The sequence below is a fragment of the Notamacropus eugenii genome, chromosome 4 (genome assembly GCF_028372415.1).
Source record: "Notamacropus eugenii isolate mMacEug1 chromosome 4, mMacEug1.pri_v2, whole genome shotgun sequence".
Classification (NCBI taxonomy): domain Eukaryota; kingdom Metazoa; phylum Chordata; class Mammalia; order Diprotodontia; family Macropodidae; genus Notamacropus; species Notamacropus eugenii.
The window spans coordinates 202,234,154-202,256,835 of NC_092875.1; the positions used below are offsets into that span (position 1 = coordinate 202,234,154).

Below are 22,682 nucleotides of genomic sequence, written 5' to 3' on the forward strand. Positions count from 1 at the left end.
CTCCTGATGCCATGGGTCCTCTTTGAGAACTAAGGATGAACAACAAGTATCAGATTTCTTCTTAATTATCAAGGTATATATGACAAAGAACTGCATTATGTGTCTATCCAATTCTCAACTATTCTTCAAGGCCCAAGGCAAATAGCAACTCTTCTGTGAAGTCTGGATGAGAACAACTTGTTCTAATGGCCTTGGAGATGGAGGAAGCAGGTGTTGTGGAGCACTTGGTGTTTGGTCAGACATCAAAGATGCCAAGGTCATTCACAGCATCCCTGGCCCTCACTTGCATCCTGACTTTTGTCTTGTTACTGGACTTTGATGACTCTGGAAGAGAAAGTGAGGCTTTTTTCCACCATCTTTGTGAGCAGGGCCATTTTAAAACTAATGTATAGAATTTATTATACACTTTACAAAAAATAAGCAGCATGAAATGAAGATTGATGGTTTCAGAGAAAATCCTCTTTTGTCTTCTGCTCTGTATATACAAGCACTTTAGCCGGCGTCTAAATTCAGAATTTTAAAATTAAAAATGTAAGCTGAGGGCAGGAGATGGTTCATGTTTGCCTTTTTAACTCCACCGATTAGCACAACACCTAATTTGTGGTAAGCAATTAATTATTTGTTTACTGATTGTGCGCTTTCAAGGACATTTTTCTGTATTTAAATATTCGTATTCTTTCTAGATTCTTTTATTTAGAATATGATAGATTATTCTATTGTATTTTGTTGAATTATCCTTGAAATCTTGGAATAAGTCCAAATTAGTTATAATGAATAAATTTTTGGATGTACTGCTATAATATCGTTTCAAGATATTTCTTTAAAATGCTAGAATCAATATTCATGATACTACTCTATGGTACTTTTTTCTTTACCTTCTATTATTTAGGTATTAAGACTACATTCTTTTCAGAAAATAATTTTAAGAGCGTAATCATTCTCAGTTTCTGAAAATAATTTGCACAGAATAGCTAGTATTAGTGTTTTAAATGTTGGATGGATTTGTCCTGGAAATTAATACAAGTTCTATTTTTGCAATGATATCATGAAGCACTGAAAAATATGTATAATGTTTATGTTCCCATTCAGAAAACATCATAAGTCTTTTCAGTTCTACATTCTCTAATTTATCTGATTATATATTTTCATTTTTGCTAATATTTCAATTAATTGTATTTAGTTGAGAGAAACAGTATTCTAAATCACCGTATCATGTCTTTTCACAATTCAATCATTTTTTTCTTTAGGAATGCAGATGTCATGTCACTCAGTTCATGTACATTTAAGACTGACACTATGAATTTAATAGCATTATAACAAACTTTAAGTTTTTTGAAGTCATCAAATGTAGTAAATTTTATTGAGGCCTCGTTCTTTTTCATTCTGTACACATGGATGCTTTTTAGACATGTTCTATAATTAACTGAGTTTTATTGTGTCTCCTTATTCTTTCTATCAGTCTCATGTTATACAACTGCTTAATCTATTTACCAAATTATGATGGTTAGTTGCTTTTTTTCAAACACTGTTTTCTTTTAGGTTGGTACTTTGATCTTATGAGTGCTTTTCCTTAATACTCTGATGTTAGTTTTTCACAAAGATCTTCTTTTAGCTTTCAGACTTCCATTTGCTGACCTTTTCCAAAGTGTTTTGAATTAACTCAAAATTTTCATTTTTCTGAAATTCTGAGACCCTTCACTAATCTACCTTTTTAATCCTAATCTTCCACAGTTCCACCTCTTGTTGAGATATTTTTAGAATCATCATCTCTTCATCATTTAACCATGGACTTTATAGGAATATACCACTTGATCCATTATCCCAACCACCTCTCCTCACCATATCAGCAATTTGTCAATGTTTTTTCTATATAAGACACTGATTCACTTATAGAAGTGAATATTGAATCAGTTCAACTGTTACGCTTTTATGTTTCCTAATCCTCAAATTATTTTAAAAAATTTAGACCATTATGTACTTTTCATTCCTTAAAGCTAACTTGCTCAGTTTTTATTTCTTAAAAAGCTAGAAACATTATCTTAGGCTTTTCTCCAAAACGATATTTATTTTATTTTTCTTGTGTCTTTGTTGGGAGTGAGGATTGAGTATTTGGATGTTAATAATCTCTTCAACTTTATTTTTTTGGTATATTCTTCCTAAACAGGAATGCTGCAAATGCCCCACTTTTGTTGAAGTTGATCTTTAAGTATGGCAAGGTGGTATCCTCTCTCTAATCCCATAGGCTGAGAATGGCATATTGTTTGAACTTGAGTTCTAAGTTTTAGTGGGCTGAAGTGGAATGGGTGTCCTTGCTAATTCTGGCACAAATATAGTCAGTTCTCTATAGTGGAAATCCACAAGAGTACCTGAGGGAGGGCAAATCAGGCTTGTTCAGAAAGACAGAAAATCAGATTTTCCATGCCAATAGGCAGAAGGACAAAATTTGTGAGTAGATTCAAGGAAGAGCAAGAAAGAGCAAGTTTCTTCTTGCCACCTGCAATAAAGAAAATCTTTTTTTCATTGAAAATTAAACTCAAGTTTAGAGGATGTGTAATTGTGAGCATAAACTTGGGTTCCTTCTCTTAGGGAATACAGAGCAGCTAAGTAAAACAATGGATATGGCACTGGGCACAAAGTCACGAAGATACAAGTTCAAATCTGGACCAAAACATTAGCTGTGTGACACTGTATCTGTTTACCTCAGTTTCCTCATCTGTAAAATGGGGACAATTCCTACCTCCTAGGGTTGTGAGGATCAAATAAATTAATAATTGTGAAGCACTTAGCACAGTGCCTGGCACATGGTAAACACTATATAAAGGTAAGCTATTAAGTTGTTATTACTTACACTTCCATTCTATTCTGTAATTAAGGAAGAATTTTGTGAAATTCCTTCCCCTTCATTTTTGAAGGTCTTTCTTCTGGAGGCTTGCAAAATTTGTTGTTACTGAACTTTTTTAAATTATCCTTTACATATGTTAGTGTTTGAAGTGTAAGGGTTGTTTTCTGTATTTTGCTACTAGAGTAAGCTATGGTGATATTTTTTGAAAATTATATCATCAAAAGTTCCTTTGAAAAACAAAACCCTTGTAACAAATAAGTACAGTCAAACAAATTGGCCATGTCAAAAAAAAAGTACATCTCACTCTGAACCATGAGTTCATCACTTCTGTTTGAAAAGGTAGGTAAAACAGTTCATTGATCCTCAGGATCACTCTCCGAAGTTAAGTATTTCAAAGTTGTTTGTCATCAAAATGTTGTTGCTATTGCATAAACTTCTGATTTAGCTCACTTCACTGCATATGAGTTCATACAAGTCATCCAAGGTTTCTCATCCTTTTAAAAAGCATATTATTATTCTAATACATCCAAATATCATAGTTTATTTAAGAGTTCTCAATTGATGGGCACACCTTTAAGAAAGTTCTTTGCCATCACAAAAAGAATCATCAAAAATTTTAATACTGTTACCTTTTACTTCATTTACATCATCCTTTTCAGTCCTTCAATATTTTTTGTGCTGCTTTATCTATTCCTCTCTCACAGTTTCTTATTCTTTGTGATTCTCTTGAATGTATTTAATTTTCCTACCATTATAATCATTCCTATTTTTTAAAATACTGGATTTAGAATTCTAACTTCTGACCTAAACTTCATTTCTACTGTCTTAATCGTTATGAAACTTCCTATTGTTGTTCCATGATTTCTGGGGCGTCAATAGGATTCTGCTTTTCATCAACTTATCATTCCTTCATATTATACGTTAACTTTTCTCTACACTGTAATTAACATTTTTATGGTTTCTCTTTGAGATTCCGACCATCTTCACTCTATTTTTAGCATGCTGTTTTATCTATTTCTGTGCTACATTGGTATTCAGGCTTTTTCTGGCATTATTCATTACTCACTCTTCAGTTCTGTCCCTTCCTCTGATGCAGAGAGGCTAGACTGCTCATGACTGCAACTTCTGTACATGGGGAAATATCAGTAACAAATGGATGAAGTTCCTGCTATCTGTGTACTCTCAGGAGAGAGATACCTGGTACCAGGGTTGTTAGCCCCCAGTTCAGTCTTTTCACCTTGCCTATAGCTCTCAGAACTGCATGGAAAGATTATATGCACATCATTTAACTCCATCCCACCTGCACACACACACTTTAAATGGACAGAGAAGATCAATTTCTGACCTTTCTTAAGGAATCAGAGGAATTTATACAAAATCACTGCTAGGGTGGATCTCCAGTCACAAGTCCATGAATTTATTTGTGATCAATGACAGGGAGTTTTAGGTGTAGATGCTGAGTTAGTATTAATTGAAGTTCTGCAGATTTAGGAGGATTTAACCTTGTGTGGAGTGAAATCTTCTGTCTTATCAGGTATAATATTAAATACCTGACACATAATCTCTTTCTTTTGAGGTTTATGCTATGAAGATATTTGCAAAGACAATTTCTGAAATCATTTGATTGTTTCTTTTCAAAATCATTCTCTTAAAGGTATTTTCTAACTATTTACATACTTAAGTAAGTGTTTGGTAGATTGCTAGATATTATCAAATTTATTTTAATATGAATTATTTTTTTATTATTTCCAATTTGACTTTGTTAGTGCCATATGTAAATCTTGATAATTTAAGAAGCATTTTCTAATTCACTTAGTCAATAGATGTTTATTTATTAAGATTCTACTGTGTCAGGCTTAATGACTGAAACACACACGAAGGCAGAAGATAGTCACTAGTATCAAGGAGTTCATGGTCTAACGGAACATATGCAAACAACCATGTACATGCAAAATCTACAGAAGATAAACTGGAAATGATTGAAAGAGGGAAGGCACTAGAATTAAGGGGGACTAGAAAAGGCTTCCTGTAAAAGGTTAACTTTAACCAGACTGTGAAGGAAGCTAGAAGGCAGAGATAAAGACTGAGAGCATTTCAGGCATGTCAGACAGCCAGAGAAAATGCCTAGAGAGAAGACATTGAGTGTCTTGTGTGAGGGACAGCAAGGAACTCAGTATCACTGGATTAAAAATTATGTGGCAGCTTACAAGAAAACTTAAAAGGTGAGGGCTATGCAGATTATGAAAGACTCTGAAAGCCAAACACAAGATTTTATATTTGGTCGTGGAGGTGATAAAAGAACTTCTAGAATTTGCTGAGTAAAAGGATGACATGGTCAGGTATGAGCATTAGGAATATCACTTTGACAGACAGTAGAGGATAGAATGAGTGGGGAGAGACTCGTAACAAGGACAGTAACCATAAGACTATTGCAATAGTCCAAGTTTCAAGTGATAAGGGATTGTACCAGGGAAGTGACAGTGTCAGAAAAGGGAAGAATATCAGTGATGTTATGAAAGCAAAACTGACAGGCCCAGGAAACAGATTCAATATGGGGTATGAGGAGAAAAGGCAAGAAGAATATTTGGATTTTGAGCCTAGATCACTGGGAGGATGGTGGTAACCCTTAGAAGTAATAGGGAAGTGAGAAAGATGGGAAAGTTTGGGGTGAAAGATAATGAGTTCATACCAGCAGAATTACCAGAATAGTGAGAGCGGGGAAAAGTATGAGAGATCAGAGAGTGTTCCAGAAGGCCAACCCCAACAGCACTGTCCCTATTGAGGCAGTGGTTCCCACCTCACTACATGCGAAGACCCTACGGGCATCGACCACAGTATTCCAACCCTCCTGTGCAGGGAGAAGTAATGGAGGGTGCTGACAACCAGGGTGCAGGAGAACAAGGCAGACCAGTGAGACAGAATATGTATCAGGGTTACAGACCATGATTCCGCAGGGGCCCTCCTCGTCAAAGACAGCCTAGAGAGGAAGGTAACGAAGAAGACAAAGAGAACCAAGGAGATGAGACCTCAACGTTGGTACTGCTGTAACTTCAATTACCGACGCAGACACCTAGAGAATCCTAAATCACAAGATGGCAAAGAGACAAAAGCAGCCGAACCACCAGCTGAGAATATGTCTGCTCCCAAGGCTGAGCAGGGTGGGGCTGAGTAAATGCCAGCTTACCATCTCTACCATCATCCAGTTTAGTCATCATACAAGAAGAAAGTATAGGAAATTCCAGCAATAATAAGAAATGAACAAAAGATTTGGAATGGAAGACCTAAGTGCTTGCTTTTTGCTGTTGATCAGATAACTAGAACTCTCTGCATTAATCTATGCAGCATGGGGTTTTTATTATTTTTACCTAAAGAAGTCTCCTTTTGGGAATGACAAACATGTTTTTTTAAAAAGCCTGGTTTTCTCAATACACCTTTAAAGATTTTTAAATTGTTTCATATCTGGTCAAGCTGAGATTTTTAAGAACCTCATTTTTAATTTGCATGAAAGTACACCTGATTTTTTCAAAAATCCACAAACTGCAATCACTTGTTAATAAAGGTCTTTAAATAATAATTAAAAAAAAAAAAGATAATGAGTTCAATTTTGGGAAGTACATCTCTGAGTTTGAGATGTCCAATGGGCAGCTGAAGATGTGAGAGTGGAGATCAGCAGGAAGGTTATAGTCTGATAAACTAATTTCAGGATCATCAGTATACAGATGAGGTCACCAAGAGAAGAGAAGATAGCCAAGGATAAAGCCCTACAGGACATAAATAGTTAGCAGGCAGGACTGAGAAAGCAGATACCCTTGCTTTATTCATTCATTTATTATGAAAGCTTCGAGTGTGTCCCTATTGCATATGATGCTTAGTTTTGGCTTCGGATACTTTTTATGATATTTTTTAAAAGGTTCCTCTATATTTTGTAGGATTTTTAGCACAAATTAGTATTATACATTGTACAAGGTTTTCTCTGCCTCTGCTGAGATAATGATTTGGCTATGGATGCTTTTGTTCTTAATAGTTAAATATGCTGACATTTTCCAAATATTGAACTATCTTTGCAACCCTAGTATAAAATCAATCTGGTCATAATTAATTACTTCCTGGATGAATCTCAGTAGTCTGAATCTTTCTTTAGCATTTTTGAATTTATCTTCATTAATGATCCTGGTCTAGAGTGGTCCTTTTCTGCTTTATCATTTCCTGGATTAGAGAGATTTTTTAAAAAATTGAAATTAATTAATTAATTTAAATTTAATTAGTTTATTTATTTTTAATTTTCAACATTCACTTCCATAAGATTTTGAGTTCTAAATTTTCTTCCCTTGTTCTCCAGAACGGCTAGATCAGTTCACAACTCCACCAACAATGCACTGGTGTTCCAATTTTCCCACATCTCCAACATTTATCATTTTCCTGTTTGGTCATGTGGGTCAATCTGATAGGTGTGATGTGGTACCTCAGAGTTGCTTTCATTTGCATTTCTTTAATCAACAGTGATTTAGAGCACTTTTCATAAGACTATACACAGCTTTAATTTCTTCATCTGAAAGCTGCCTGTTCATATCCTTTGACCATTTCTCAACTGGGAAATAGAACAGAACAGAAAGAAAAAAGAATTTATATAGTGCCTACTTTGTGGCAAGGCACTATGCTAAGTGGTTCAGCACTCCCCCATCATTATCACATTTGATTCTCAAAGCAACCCTACTAGATAAGTACTAAAGTTATTCAAAATTTACAAAGCAAATCCACTTTAACTGACTTGCCCAAGGTCACACAGTTAGTAAGTATTTAGGTTCAGATTTAAGCTCAGAACTTCCTTACTTCAGGTTCAACACTTTTATCCTCTGCACCACCAGCAGCCTTTAAGCATTAAGGCCATATTTATCTCATTAAAAGATTTAGGTGCACAAAAATATTTAAAGCAGCTCTTTTTGTAGTGGCAAAGAACTGGAAATTGAGGGGATACCCCCTCAATAGCAGAATGGCTGAACAAGTTGTGGTATATGAATGTAATGGAAAACTATTGTGCTAAAAGAAATGATGAGCAGGCAGATTTCAGAAAAACCTGGATTTATATGAACTGATGGTGAGTGAGGGGAGCAGAACCAGGACAACACTGTACACAGTTACACCCACAATGTGCTATGACTAATTTTGATATAGTCTTGGCTCTTCTCAGCAAGACAAGGTTTTAAGAAAACTCCAAAAGACTCATGATGGAAAATGTTATCCACATCCTGAGAAAGAACTGATCTAAATGTAGGATCTGAATGTAGATCAAAGCATATTATTTCCTCTCTCTCTCTCTCTTTTGTTTCTTCTTTCTCATGGTTCATTCTATTGGCTTTAATTCCCTTTTACAAATGTGAAAATATTTAATGTGAATATCAAATTGCATACCACCTTCGGGAGGGGGGAGAAAATTTAAAACTTAAAAGTTTGTGGAACTGAATGTTGTAAACTAAAAACAAATTAATTTTAAAAAAGAAAAGAACGGACATTTCAAGTAAAAAAAAGACTTGAGGAAAATGCTTTGATTCTCAATTTGAGAATAATTTGAATAGTATTGAAAAAAATGTGATAAAATATTCCCATAAATCCAAAAGGACCAGGAGCAAGTTTGGTAGTGTTTTTTGGAGGAGAGTAGAAGGGAAAATTTCCTTTACAATTAATTCTATTTCTTTTTCTCTGGATGGATTACTTATTATCTTGATTTGGTCTTCTATCAATTTGGATATTTATACTTTTGAAGTCTGTTTTTGAATTGTTTTGATGGCTTATTATGCACAGTACATTTTGAAAATTCATTTGCCTTTCATTTCATCTTGATTTTTATTTTTTTCCTATTTTCTTGAATTGATTTTCTGCCATCTTTTTAATCATATTGTCCAAAGGTTTATCAATTTTGTTGTTTTTAAAGAACCAGTTTTTAAGTTTTATTTATCATTTCCATATTTTTTTTTTGTTTCTCTTCTACTTTTTAAATCTCCTTTTTGTGTTTATTTTTGGTTTGTTAATTTTTAGAAATGTATATTCAGTTCAGTTCTCCTTTTCCATTTAGTTAATGTACATTTATGGGGATATAATTATTCCCCTGAGGACTGCTTTAGTTGTATCTCATAAATGTTAGTATGTTTTTTCATTGCTAATTTCTTCTTTCACCTAATTCTTAATTATTTCTATGGTTTGTTCTTTGACCTATTCATTATATCTTCAAATTTCAGTGTTAAGTCTCCATTTGAATCTGTCTTTTGTTTGTACTTGAATAAGCTACACACACACACACACACACACACACACACACACACACACACACACCCCACCCCACCCCCCACCATGTATTTTTTTTTACTGTACTATGGTCTATAAAGGATTTTTTTTTTTTTTACTATTTCTGCCTCTCTTTTAAAAAATTTATTTGTAAAATCTATGTGCCCTAATATACGGTTAGGCTTTGGTAAAGGTCTATTTGTATATGTACATTCCTTAGGAATTCCACTTCACAGATGTCCTAAGTTTTATAACTCTAGTTTCTCAAGGAATGTGTTCAATTCCATATTTCCTATTTTGTTTATCTGGCTGTTAAGATTTATAAAAAATTGAGGGTAAGACAATGAAATTGATTGCCACTACTAGATTATTTGACTATGTCTATAATAAGGCTAGTCTTTCCTTTATGAATTTAGATGCTAAAGAATTTGGAGAATATATATTTAATACTGACAATGGGTTTGTCTATGATTCTTTTCAATACAATGTAGTTTTCTTGTTTTCCTCTTTGTAGGTTTTAGATGTCCTTTTGGCTTTCTCTGATAGCACTGATGGCAACACTTGCTTTTTGTGGATTTAGTTAATGTATAGTAAATTTTTTCCAGTCTCTCAATTTTATGTTGTGTATGTCTTTGTATTTTAGGTGTGTTTCTTCTAAGGAAGAGATTGTGGAGCTTTCTTTTCTTACTCAATCTGTCATTTTTGTTTATTTTATTGGATCAATTCATTCATATTTGGTAGTGGTGACCAAAGCAATTAAGAAGACTTGAGTTTAAATCAAGCCTCAGACATTTAGGAGATGTGAGACCTTGGACAAGTCACTTAATTTCTATTTACCTCACTTTCCTCCATTATAATAATGGGGATAATAACAGCACATACCTTCCAAGGTTGCCATGAGGATCAAATGAAATAATATTTCTAAAAAAGCTTAGTACAACACCTTATAAAGTATCTGGCACAAAGGAGGCACTAAATAAATGCTATTCCCTTCTCTTCCCCATTCCTATTTAAAATTATGTTGGGTCTGTGTTCTCCTCTATTAAACTCTAAAACTGTTTTTGTTTCTTAAATAGAATGTCCCTCCTCAATATCCATTTCCTCTGAACACAATGCTATGTTTTATCAGTTATTTTAGATTAAACTACTTAAAAAAAACTTTCCACTGGCTCTCTTTCCCTTACACTTAAGAAATCTTTCCATGTCTGTTGCTTTGTTCCTTTCCTAGTTTCAGTTTCACTACAATTACTAGTCCCTGCTTCTTTCCTCCTTTTATCTAGCTTACTAATTTTTCTTTTTTTTCCCCTCAGCTAACTAGTTAAATAAAATTCTCTGTCCTCTTCTCCTCCTTTACCTAGTTTTCTTTGTAGTTTTAAATTTTCTTTTTGTTCCTTTTTCTAAAAATGATTTGTTCCCCTCATTCTCTTCATTATTTGTTTTCCCTTTCTGTCTATTCTAGACTTTTTATTCTATGATTACTAAAGACTTACTTATTCCTTCTTTAGTCTATGAGTCAGAGAATTAAAACTTCTAAGTACCTACGTTGGGTTCCCTCTTCTGAACAGTTGCTATGTTATTGCTTTGTAGATATTGTCCCTAGGCCCCTATACCCTTTTTTTTTTTTTTAACACTTCTCTATCATATTTAGGTGCTGGTATTTTCTTAAAGAAATATGGGACAGGGGCAGCTAGGTTGCACAATGAATAGAACAGCAGCCCTGGAGTCAGGAGGACCTGAGTTCAAATCCAAACTCAAGACACCTGACATTTATGAACTGTGCAACATTGGCCAAGTCACTTAACCCCAATTGCCCTGCCTTCTCCAAGGGAGGGAGGGAGGGAGGGAGGGAGCAAGGAAGGAAGGAAAGAAGGAAGGAAGGAAGGAAGGAAGGAAGGAAGGAAGGAAGGAAGGAAGGAAGGAAGGAAGGAAGGAAAAGAGAAAAAAGAAGTAAAAAATAATTTAAAGAAAAGAATTTTCAGTCCTCTACAGGCCATGCCAATGTGGTGTGTGCAGTAAATTAAGTGCTGGGCAATGGAGTTGGGAAAATCTGAGTTCAAACTTGGGCCTCAAATACTTGTAAGTTGTGTGACTCTGGCCAAGTACCTCTCCTCCCAAGTTTTGGTTTCCTAATCTGTAAAATAAAAAAAATTTAAAAAAAAGGTAGGTACAAAAGTACCTACCTCCCAAGATCAAGGATAAAATGCTATTTGTAAAGCAACCTGTAAATCTTAAAATGCTATATAAATTCTAGCTATTATTATAACTTAGAATAATAATTCTATCAAAAGTAATTTACAGTTTTTGATTTAACCCAATGAAATTATCAAAGGAATACACTACAGAACATTAAAAAACAAGATTTCCTTGAAATAATAAAAGATATAGAATATTAAGGGAAATAGGGAAAGAGATAGGTATGAAGGAAGAATAGTACTTCCAGACCTCAATTTATATTATAAAGCAGCAGTAATGAAAATTATCTGCAATTGGTTAAAAAATAGAGAAGCGAATCAATTGAACAGACTAGACAAGGGAGAAATACGAAACCATGCAACTTAATAATCTAGTGTTCAATAAATCAGAAAAATATAAACTACTTATGTAAACTACTTATGTTAAAACTCACTATTAGACAAAAAGAGCTGGGAAACTTGAAAAGTAGTTTGGCAGAAATTAGGCTTAGACTAACACAATTCAGTTTATTCTGTAATACATTCAAAATGGACAGGACACCTTGATATTAAAGATACTATTAAAAAATAGAAGAGAAACAAATCATTTACCTTTCAAAGCTATGAGCAGAAGAGATACTCCTGACCAAACAAGGAGTATAAGCATTTATAAAAGATAAAAGACATTATCTTTGATTCCATGAAACTGAAAAGCTTATACAGAATCAAAATTTTTAATGTACCTAAAAAGGGAAGTGATTAAATGGGGGGAAAAAATCTTTTCATCAAATTTCTGATTTGGGTTTAGTATCCAAGATATGTTGTAAATAAACAAAAGATGTAAATATATACATATACATATAAATATATACATATACAAACACACATACACACATATACATAAACACACGTGTATGTATGTGCATATGCATACATTTATGTATTAGTAAATTATCATAGAGTATATTAATACATTTAATACTGTTTTGTGCTTATATAAATTGTGTTAATATAATATATAATTCCATGGATTGTACATATCCAAATAAATTATATATATATAAATACAAACCAAAAGCCTCACTCCCTGATAAGCAGTCCAAGAATATAAACACACATTTCTCAAAAGAACTATAAACTGTATGAGAGGATGCTCCAAATCACTAATAAGAGAAATGCAAATCAAAATGAGAATTTATCTCACACTCTGCTAACTGGCAAAGAGAAAAAAATGGAGATAATTTTAGGTTAAGTAATATAACTGAGACAATCCCAGGTCACTGAATAGTTAGCAAAAGGAATTTTATGTTGAAAAAGATAGATATATCTGATAGATATTTATCAGTGATTGGCACTGAGGATACCTCAAACTGATCGGGCAAGTAAAGCTCTCCTTTGAACTGCCCCACCTTATTTTCCACCAATCAAGCACCTGAGAACTCCTTGTGGTTACTTTGTATTCAAGTATCTGAAGTGATATCACTAGACCGAGTCCTTAATCACCTGAAACAATTAAGTCTTAAGGATGGTTTCAATACTTCAAAACTAACTTAACTTAAACTAACTGAATAAGAAGAGGTTAGGATACTGCTCCTACCATAGGTACAAATTTTGAAAATCAATCAATCCCAAACTCTTCAGTTGCAAATGTAGAAACAATTTAGAGGAAAATAATGAGACTTCATCAAGGTCACACAGTTAGTTTGTGCTAGAACTAGGAAGAGAAACCAAGCGTTCAGATTGGATCTAGTACTCCTCTTCACATGGGAACCTTAGTATAATCATGTACGGGAGGACAGAAGTCCAATACTGTGTCACAGCAATGAAGAAATATGCGTTTCTATACTTATTGTATTACTTTTACCTCTAGTAAAAATAAATTTTTGATTGATTATATAAATAACTCAAATGCAAACTCCTTATTAAAGAAATTATTGTATATTACCAAAGATGTATGACCTGAAAAGAAGTTAGGCCAGTAATGAAAGTGCAAATGATAAGTGAACAGCATTCCCTCAGCTCCATCAGAAAGTACACAACATCAAGAAATCAAGAGGAAGGTCCATAGTAGGTTGGGTGAACCTCTTGTGGATGATTTATACGAAGACATGCAAAATCACAAAAGATGAGAAGATATGGATGGGAAACTTCTGGCTGACATGACCAATAAAAGATAAGAGCATTAGATATTTTTTCAGTCCCAACTAACTCTCAAAACCCTCCAAAAAGGAATTATATGCCATAGGTAAAGCAATTACAACTGTCTCCATAAAGCAAGAAACCTAATTCTAAACAATATAGAAAACCTTTTCTTTTGAAAGTGAACTGTTCTAGAGAGCCTAGTGAATAGAGAAATCACTAAATACTTCTCTCTCAACACTATCTGCACTCTTACTACAGATGCAAAGGAAAGGCTACCATGGAAAAACTAGGTAGGGGAAAAAGAGAAGATTGGGAGACAAAAACAAAACAAAAATAATTGGGGAAGGAAAACAGTAGGTTGAACTGGAAGAATTAAACAAGATTTTATAAATAGCCATAACTCAGGAAAACTGATGTTTGAAGTGAAATAGTACTGTATTAACCATTAAGTGATACAAGAGAAATCCCAAATACAGAAAAGTAATGATAACAATAACATACAGAAAGAATGTGTTGCCTTAAACTAATGTTTACACAAATGCAAATAATACAATAACTTTATTCCAAATGATACCAGATTAGGTGAACAAGATACTTAAATAGGTCTTAAATATTTGATATACAGGTATATATCAACATTTACTACATGGATTACATTACACTATGAAATTATTTTTAATAACTATTATGCTTACCCCCAAAGCTGGCAATCTCTGTGTGCAACTCACTGCAACTTTTAGTTTCCAATCTGTTTCACCATCGAGCTGGTCAGTTCGAATGAAACATGAACCTTAAAATTAAAGAAAAAAATCACTGCACTAGAGAATTTAAGTCTTATAAAAGATAAATTTCATGTATACATACTTCTACTTAGAATTAAAAAGTTAAAAAACCATTAAAAACATTATGCATATATATATATATATATATATATATATGGAAGGAAACAAAATTGTCATTTTGTTTGGATATACAGGTTAAACAGTTAGCTATAATGATATAAAAATCACACAGCTTTGGTAAAATTTAGTATCCATTTTGTTTATTCAATTTGATTTTTCAAAAAATATTAATTTAAGAGAAACTGCTATCAATTTTGGAGGGGTCACTGTTGAAAATGAATTCATAATGTTCACAAGGGTAACATAAATGTATATTAACAAATAAAGAATACTATAATTATCTAACATTCATACTACTCATGCTTTGCTTAATTTTTCCAACAGAAACAATAATAGAGTTACCACTGACTGCTTTATAAATATAGATTCTTTCAAGTTCAAAAACGAAATACACTTAAAACTGCACAGTTAATCACATTAACACTCTTACTTATTGGAATTCTTAAACAAGATATTAAGATACCTACAAAGAATTCTAAAATATACCCAAATTAATGCTCACATAGATAAGAAATTTATATAGTGACATTATATCTGAAACTGAAATTTTAAGGATCACCCTATACTTGAAACTCTATCTCTTCTAACAAAATTTTCTTGTTAATTTCTATCTATTCCAAATTAATCTGAAAAAGAAAAATATTCTTATTTTAAAACTGAATTCCTTAAAAGCATCCCTTTCCCAAAATCTATAAAGAATAAATAATCAGGGTGTTAAGCAACAAAATGTGAAATTTTAACTAAATTTAAGTAATCCCAATAAGTCGAAATGGTGCTAATGGACTACCAATCCCTACGATCCCTATATGGCTAAATTTTTTAAATTAGAAACTTGTATTTTACATGAAGAGTATGTATCTAAAACTATATAAATGAACTCCCAAATCCCAAATTTCAGTTTTCCTCTGAATTTCAGTTCTTTTATTAGAAACTAACAAAGTTATCTAATAATGGGGGAGGAGGGGAGAAGGAGAAGAGGGGAAGGAGGGACAGACAGCCTTAGTTACTACAAAAGAAATATATGTATTGGAAAAGAAATTTTCTTTGTATAGTTTCAGACATTTAACAAAGACAATTCAGCAAAAGGTACCAATGTAATAAGTTATAGAATTACAGGACACACATTAACAATGCGACCAGAAAACATAGTTTCTTTAGGTGCTCAGGCCCAGAAGAATTTGGTATGACAAAGTATGGGTGAACCCTGATGTAAGTAATATTTAATGTATGTCTTATTCATTAATATCTATACATTTAGCAGCTCAGTAGGCTAAGTGCTTGGAAAAACATGGAGAAGAGATAAGCTCTTGACATATAACTGACCCAAAGGTGGCACTTTCACACACTGCAATTTCCAAAACAAACTACTGTCTGCTCAGTAATTGTATTTCTAAACAATATAAATCAAATGCTATTTCTTGACTCTCTGAAGACTTTGTTGTAATCCTATATGAAAACGTAAAACTCTAAAAATCTCTGAAACAAAAATAAAATGCTAGAAAAAATGATTTTTTGTTTGTATTCAAACATTTTATCTTTGAATCCTTAGAATAAAAGGAGAAATACCATAAAAAAATTTGATGAATAATAAGTATCACATTAAAGAACATCACACTTAAATACATGTTTCAATATCTAGCATAGATTAACAGGTTACTTTCAATCATACTTTTCTTATACAAGACATTTCATGGTTCTCTTTACCTTTCCTGTCAATGTTTGTTCTCATCCATCAATTGCATTTAGAATAATACTACAGATCAATGCAGTTCAAGACCAGTGCGGCTCTTGTGAATGGCTGGCTGCACATATATTCATTTAATAGAGCTCATACTATGACATGTATTGGCCAGCTGCATTTCCTCTCCACTTCAGCAGTTAATTTCATCGATAACTTATCTAATAGCCTTTTTCCCTTTTATCCAGAAAAAGAGACTGCTTTGTACTAAGTCAGCATTAAATAGTAATCATTGCACCAAAACTGAAACAGTAAATAAAATATTTCTTCTTATTTTGAAATAATTGTCAGTACAGAAATCATAATTTCAAACATCCTGTATAATATTAGTTTTTAAAACTATTACCAAGGCATAAGAATGTAGGATTATTTAATAATAATTAGAGATGGATACAAAATGAGTAAATAGGAAATTGTATACATTTATAAATGTTTACAAGAATGGACCACATTCATTAAGTATGAAAGAAGTGGCCAGCAGCTATCAAAAAAGTAAAGTCTCTAAAACTGTAAATTAATTATGCAAAAAAAAATTCTATAGAAACAATACTATAAATGATATCTAAGTTCCCACGTACACACGTAAAACCCTATTAAATCTATAATGTAGGTGACATACTCTACCTTTGAATTAACATGATAAAAATACTTTCAAATATCAACAAAAACACTAAAACTGGATAAAAATAGTTATATTAGTTATCTCAAGTTGTTTTTTTCTATCAGATGAGAATGACAGCTTAGATAGAAAAATATGAGTAGAAATTCTTGTAGAAAGACATATTAAAGGTATTTCTAGGGTATTAAAAATTATGTCATTGATTATTTACTACATCTAATTTCAATTCAAAAGCTTTCTTTTCGGGGGGGGGTGTAGCCAAGATGGTGGAGTAGAAAGACACACATATGCTAGCTCTGAACCCACAACCCATAAAATTAAAGAAGAACTCCCAACAAATTCTGGAGCAGCAGAAGTCAGAGAACAATGGAGCAAATGAGATTTCTGTTCCACAGAGCCTGAAAACCTCTTGCAAAAGGTCCTTCATGCACCAGACCGGAAGCGGAGCGCAGCCCTCCTTGGCCGCGCGGCGCCGAGAGGAGCTGATCCAAGCAGGCTTCAGGGATGGAATCTCCAGCGGCTGCACGGGTCCCTCCACCCACAGGTGACAAGAGTCAGTGAGAGGGTCTCTTTGGCGGGTCGAGAGGGGAGTGGGGTGCCCTGATAACTCAGGCTCCCTCGGGAGGCAGCAGCTGAGGCGGGAGCAGACCAGGGCTCTCCAAGCAGGCAGGAGCCTGGATCCATTGTTGAAGGTCTCAGCATAAACTCTTGAGGGAACTGAGCCCGTGAGGCAGCCCTGACCCCACCTGAGCACCTGAACTTGATCTCACACTGAATAGAAGCCCTGCCCCTGCCCAAAGCCCTGAGGCTGGGAAGTAGCATCTGAATCTCAGCCCGTAAGTGTTGGCTGGGCAGATCTGGAGGCCAAGTAGGTGTGAAGAGGATGCTCAGAAGTCAAGTCACTGGCTGGGAAAATGCCCAGAAAAGGGAAAAAAAATAAGACTATAGAAGGTTACTTTCTTGATGAACAGGTATTTCCTCCCTTCCTTTCTGATGAGGAAGAACAATGCTTACCATCAGGGAAAGACACAGAAGTCAAGGCTTCTGTATCCCAGCCCACCCAATGGGCAAAGGTCATGGAAGAGCTCAAAAAGGATTTTGAAAATCAAGTTAGAGAGGTGGAGGAAAAACTGGGAAGAGAAATGAGAGACATGTAAGTGAAGCATGAAAAACAAGTAAACACCCTGCTAAAGGAGACCCAAAAAAATGCTGAAGAAAATAACACCTTGAAAAATAGGCTAACTCAATTGGAAAAAGAGGTTCAAAAAGCCAAGGAGGAGAAGAATGCTTTTAAAAGCAGAATTAGCCAAATGGAAAAGGAGGTTCAAAAGCTCACTGAAGAAAATAGTTCTTTCAAAATTAGAATGGAACAGATGGAGGCTAATGACTTTATGAGGAGCCAAGAAATCACAAAACAAAACCAAAAGAATGACAAAATGGAAGAGAATGTGAAATATCTCATTGGAAAAACAACTGACCTGGAAAAGAGATCCAGGAGAGACAATTTTAAAAATTATGGGACTACCTGAAAGCCATGATCAAAACAGAGCCTAGACATCATCTTTCATGAAATTATCAAGGAAAACTGCCCTGAGATTCTAGAACCAGAGGGCAAAATAAGTATTCAAGGAATCCACAGATCACCACCTGAAAGAGATCCAAAAAGAGAAACTCCTAGGAACATTGTGGCCAAATTCCAGAGTTCCCAGGTCAAGGAGAAAATATTGCAAGCAGCTAGAAAGAAACAATTCAAGTATTGTGGAAACACAATCAGGATAACACAAGATCTAGCAGCTCCTATGTTAAGGGATCGAAGGGCATGGAATAGGATATTCCAGAAGTCAAAGGAACTAGGACTAAAACCAAGAATCACCTACCCAGCAAAACTGAGTATAATACTTCAGGGGAAAAATTGGTCTTTCAATGAAATAGAGGACTTTCAAGCATTCTTGATGAAAAGACCAGAGCTGAAAAGAAAATTTGACTTTCAAATACAAGAATGAAGAGAAGCATGAAAAGGTAAACAGCAAAGAGAAGTCATAAGGGACTTATAAAAGTTGAATTGTTTACATTCCTACATGGAAAGACAATATTTGTAACTCTTGAAACTTTTCAGTATCTGGGTACTGGGTGGGATTACACACACACACATGCACACGCACGCACACATAGAGACAGAGTGCACAGAGTGAATTGAAGAGGATGGGATCATATCTTAAAAAAATGAAATCAAGCAGTGAGAGACAAATATATTGGGAGGAGAAAGGGAGAAATGGAATGGGGCAAATTATCTCTCATAATAGAGGCAAGCAAAAGACTTATTAGTCAGGGATAAAGAGGGGAGGTGAGAGAAAAACATGAAGTTTACTCTCATCACATCCCACTAAAGGAAGGAATAAAATGCACACTCATTTGGGTATGAAAACCTATCTTACAATACAGGAAAGTGGGGGAGAAGGGGACAAGCAGGGTGAGGGGGACGATGGAAGGGAGGGCATGGGGAGGAGGGAGCAATTTGAGGTCGACACTCATGGGGAGGGACAGGATCAAAAGAGAGAAGAGAAGTAATGGGGGACAGGATAAGATGGGGGGAAATATAGTTAGTCTGATACAACACTACTATTATGGAAGTCATTTGCAAAACTACACAGATTTGGCCTATATTGAATTGCTTGCCTTCCAAAGGGAAGGGGTGGGGAAGGAGGGAGGGAGGAAAAGAAGTTGGAACTCAAAGTTTTAGGAACAACTGTCAAGTACTGTTTTTGCCACTAGGAAATAAGAAATACAGGTAAAGGGGTATAGAAAGTTATTTGGCCCTACAGGACAAAAGAGAAGATGGAGACAAGGGCAGAGAGGGATGATAGAAGAGAGAGCAGATTGGTGATAGGGGCAATTAGAATGCTCGGTGTTTTGGGATGGGGGGAGGGGACAAAAAGGGAGAAAATTTGGAACCCAAAATTTTGTGAAAATGAATGTTAAAATTTAAATAAATTAATTAATTAAAAAAATTAAAAAAAAAAAGCTTTCTTTTCCTTGATACAACTGTAACCCTAGTCAGATTCCTAGCAATCATTAGAGGGATGATTTTTTTTCTTTTTTGCATTGGCTGGGTAGGGGAAGGGGGAAGCTGTCTACAGACTCACTTATTTAATAAAATAAGTAAATAAAGATAGTGAAAAAAATACTTTTCTGGAAATCGGTACAGAATTGAAAAAGAGAGAAAATAGGAAGGAAAATCTTTCTGTTAAGGTATCATTGCTGCAGTAGAATTAACAGAAAACTACACTGTGAACAATGAAGAATCGCGAAAAAACAGATGGAAAAACTTGCATGTCTTGCCATGTAATGGGGGAGTTAAAGGTGACAACGAAAAATCTTAAATGAGGCAACCCCTGAGACAATCCCTCACCCGCACTGAGAATCAAATGGCGTACAGTGTTACAAATCAGCCAGTCATGAGGAACCTAGGTTCAAGTAAGGCTGCCAATATATACTAGTGGCAAAACTGCAGGAGTATGAGGTCACTCAACCTCTCTAATCTACTGCATTCTCAAAATACCTGTGGTATCTACCAAAATGAACCAATTAACATATGTAAAGTGCATTATAACCCTTAAAGTATATGTAAATGTAACTTATTATTGTTATTCCCAGACTACAATCCCCAGGCTGAGATGTTTTTTTCCTCCAAAATCTTCCTGAGCATTTTGTCTGGATTGCTTAGAATACTCCTTATATGACACTGATTTGTATATATATTGCTTTTTCATCTCTGCAACCCCAGATTTTAGCATTGTGATTTATACATAGTAGTCAATTCAACTCAACACTTCTTAAATATCTACCATGTGTAAAGCACTGTGTTAAGTATTGAGGATACTGAGAAAAATCCCATATATTCCCCACTGTCAAGGAGTTTACATTCTATTGGGAGAATATCGTATGCATAGACATGTACTAAGTAATTTCAGTAGGGAAAAAGAAATAACAACAAAAGGTGGGGGACACTGCATGTAAAGGAAATTCTTCATGATGGCAGTGACACCTGCCCTGAACCATAAAGGAAGCCAGAGATTCTAAGTGAGGAAAGAGAAGTATATTTATTTCATGCATGAGGGACAAGCCCTCCAAACGCAGTGTGGCAACAAGTGCTCTACTGAGTTGAAGGAACAGCTAGCAGGCTAGTATGGCTGGAATTTATAGAGTGCATGAAGAGAAACCATTGCATTGCATGCTAGTCTTCCGGCTAGCCCTTTTCTTCTCACAAGGCCCTTCCTGCCTATGTGGAGACAATGTTTCATCCTGCTTCTGCCACCTATCACCTGTAGCCAAACTTCAGGGAAAGATAAAATAACCAAAAATTTCATCACCTCATTGGCTCCTTACTGATAATCTTCCAAGAGATTTCTAATACCCTAAGATAGGTGTGGGGAACCTGCAGACTTAAGGCCACATGTGATATTCTAGGTCCTTTAACTACAGTCTTTTGATTGAATTAAAATTTTATAGAACAAATCCTTTTATTTTTATTAATACACTTTTGTTCATCTTTCATCTCTTTATTTTATTTTTAAAGTAAATGCATTTAAAATACCAAAGAATAAAAGAAGTTTCCACAAAGTAATCCTCCCAGATAGACTGGCACAATTAGAACGTTAATAAGCCATAAGGGCTAAACTGATGGCTGCTACACTCATTCTTTAGCTGTAACTTCCCCCACCTAACTGGCACCCCTACTGCATGAGGCTGGTTGGCAAGATTTATGGATGTCAAGTATGCCAGTCTGTTATCAGTTTTTGACAACAGTGTACTGTGTTTCTGTTTGAAGTGGAATTTGTGAATAGCTGCATAGCTAAATAGCATTTTAAAATTCTATCTGCTTAACAGCCCATCATGTCAAAGATGACCAAGAGAATGCTGAAGGAAATAGATCTTTTTAATGAGGATTGGGAATTGCAATTTTATCTTCTTTCTGCTAAAAATAAGATGATTTTCTTGCTTTGTGATACTGCAATATCAGCATTAAAGAAATTCAGTGATCATCAGTATTATAACACTTATAAGGATCATAAATATTTTAAATTAGAGAGGTACAAAAGGTTGTACTGCAGAAATTAAAAGATGAAAAGACAAAAAAAGAGATAATTCTTTCAAGCAGCAGCAAGACCTAGAAATAATGCTACTGACACAACTTATAAAGCAGATTATATACTCAGGAAAACAGGGAAGCCATTCAGTGATATAGAAATTGTGAAAACATACTGTTGAAGTTGTAGGATGCTGAGACCCCATAATACTTCAAAGTACAAAGAACTGCCTCTTTCAAGGAGAACCAGAACTGATCTGCAGCATGAACTATCCTTCAACTTAACAGAACAACTTCATGCAATACTTCAAAAGGAAAATATATATTATTCAATCACTTTGGATGAATCAACTGATAGCACTGGGTCAGTGCGGAGGTTTTAGACTTCTTTGGGTCATAACAGATCTTTGCTACAAAGAGTTACTCACTTTGGCACTCTTGTGAAAATACACATGGAAAATAGATGTCTTCAACAACTTTCAAGATGAATTTCATGAAGTTGACTGAATTTGGTAAATTTAGTGAGTATATACACAGATGGTGCACCTTCCATCACAGGAAAACATGAAGAGCTTATTACACAGCTAAAAAAAGTATTAACAGATCCCAAATGCTCTCATTTTTTTTCACTGTATCTTGCAACAGCAAAATCTCTGTGCCAAAGCTACTATTCTAAGTGACACTTTGCAACAAGATATAAGTATTGTTAACTATATTCATGCAAATGCAACACAGCTTCATCAGTTTTGTATCATGCTAAAGTTGAACAATAAGATAGTCAGTGTGAATTTGCTGTATCTTTCAAAAGTATATTGGCTATCACATGGATTGGTGTTAGTCAAAATTTTATCTCTGAGAGAACACATAACTAAATTTTATTAAGAAAAGAATCAGCAATACGAA

The 22,682-nt window shown here is 34.5% G+C and overlaps 1 protein-coding gene across 8 annotated transcripts in view; it reads right to left on the bottom strand.

Annotated features, from left to right (window-relative positions):
- ATP9B (ATPase phospholipid transporting 9B (putative)) overlaps window positions 1–22,682 on the bottom strand; it is a 481,309-nt gene that overhangs the window by 274,661 nt on the left and 183,966 nt on the right. For all 8 annotated transcript variants that reach the window (XR_011965979.1, XM_072604052.1, XM_072604050.1 and 5 more), the window contains one exon: window positions 14,130–14,224. Coding sequence is in view for 7 of the 8 variants with exons in the window: in XM_072604052.1 (XP_072460153.1) it covers window positions 14,130–14,224 (95 nt within the window). In the remaining variant the exon portion in view is untranslated. The remainder of the gene's footprint in view (window positions 1–14,129; window positions 14,225–22,682) is intronic.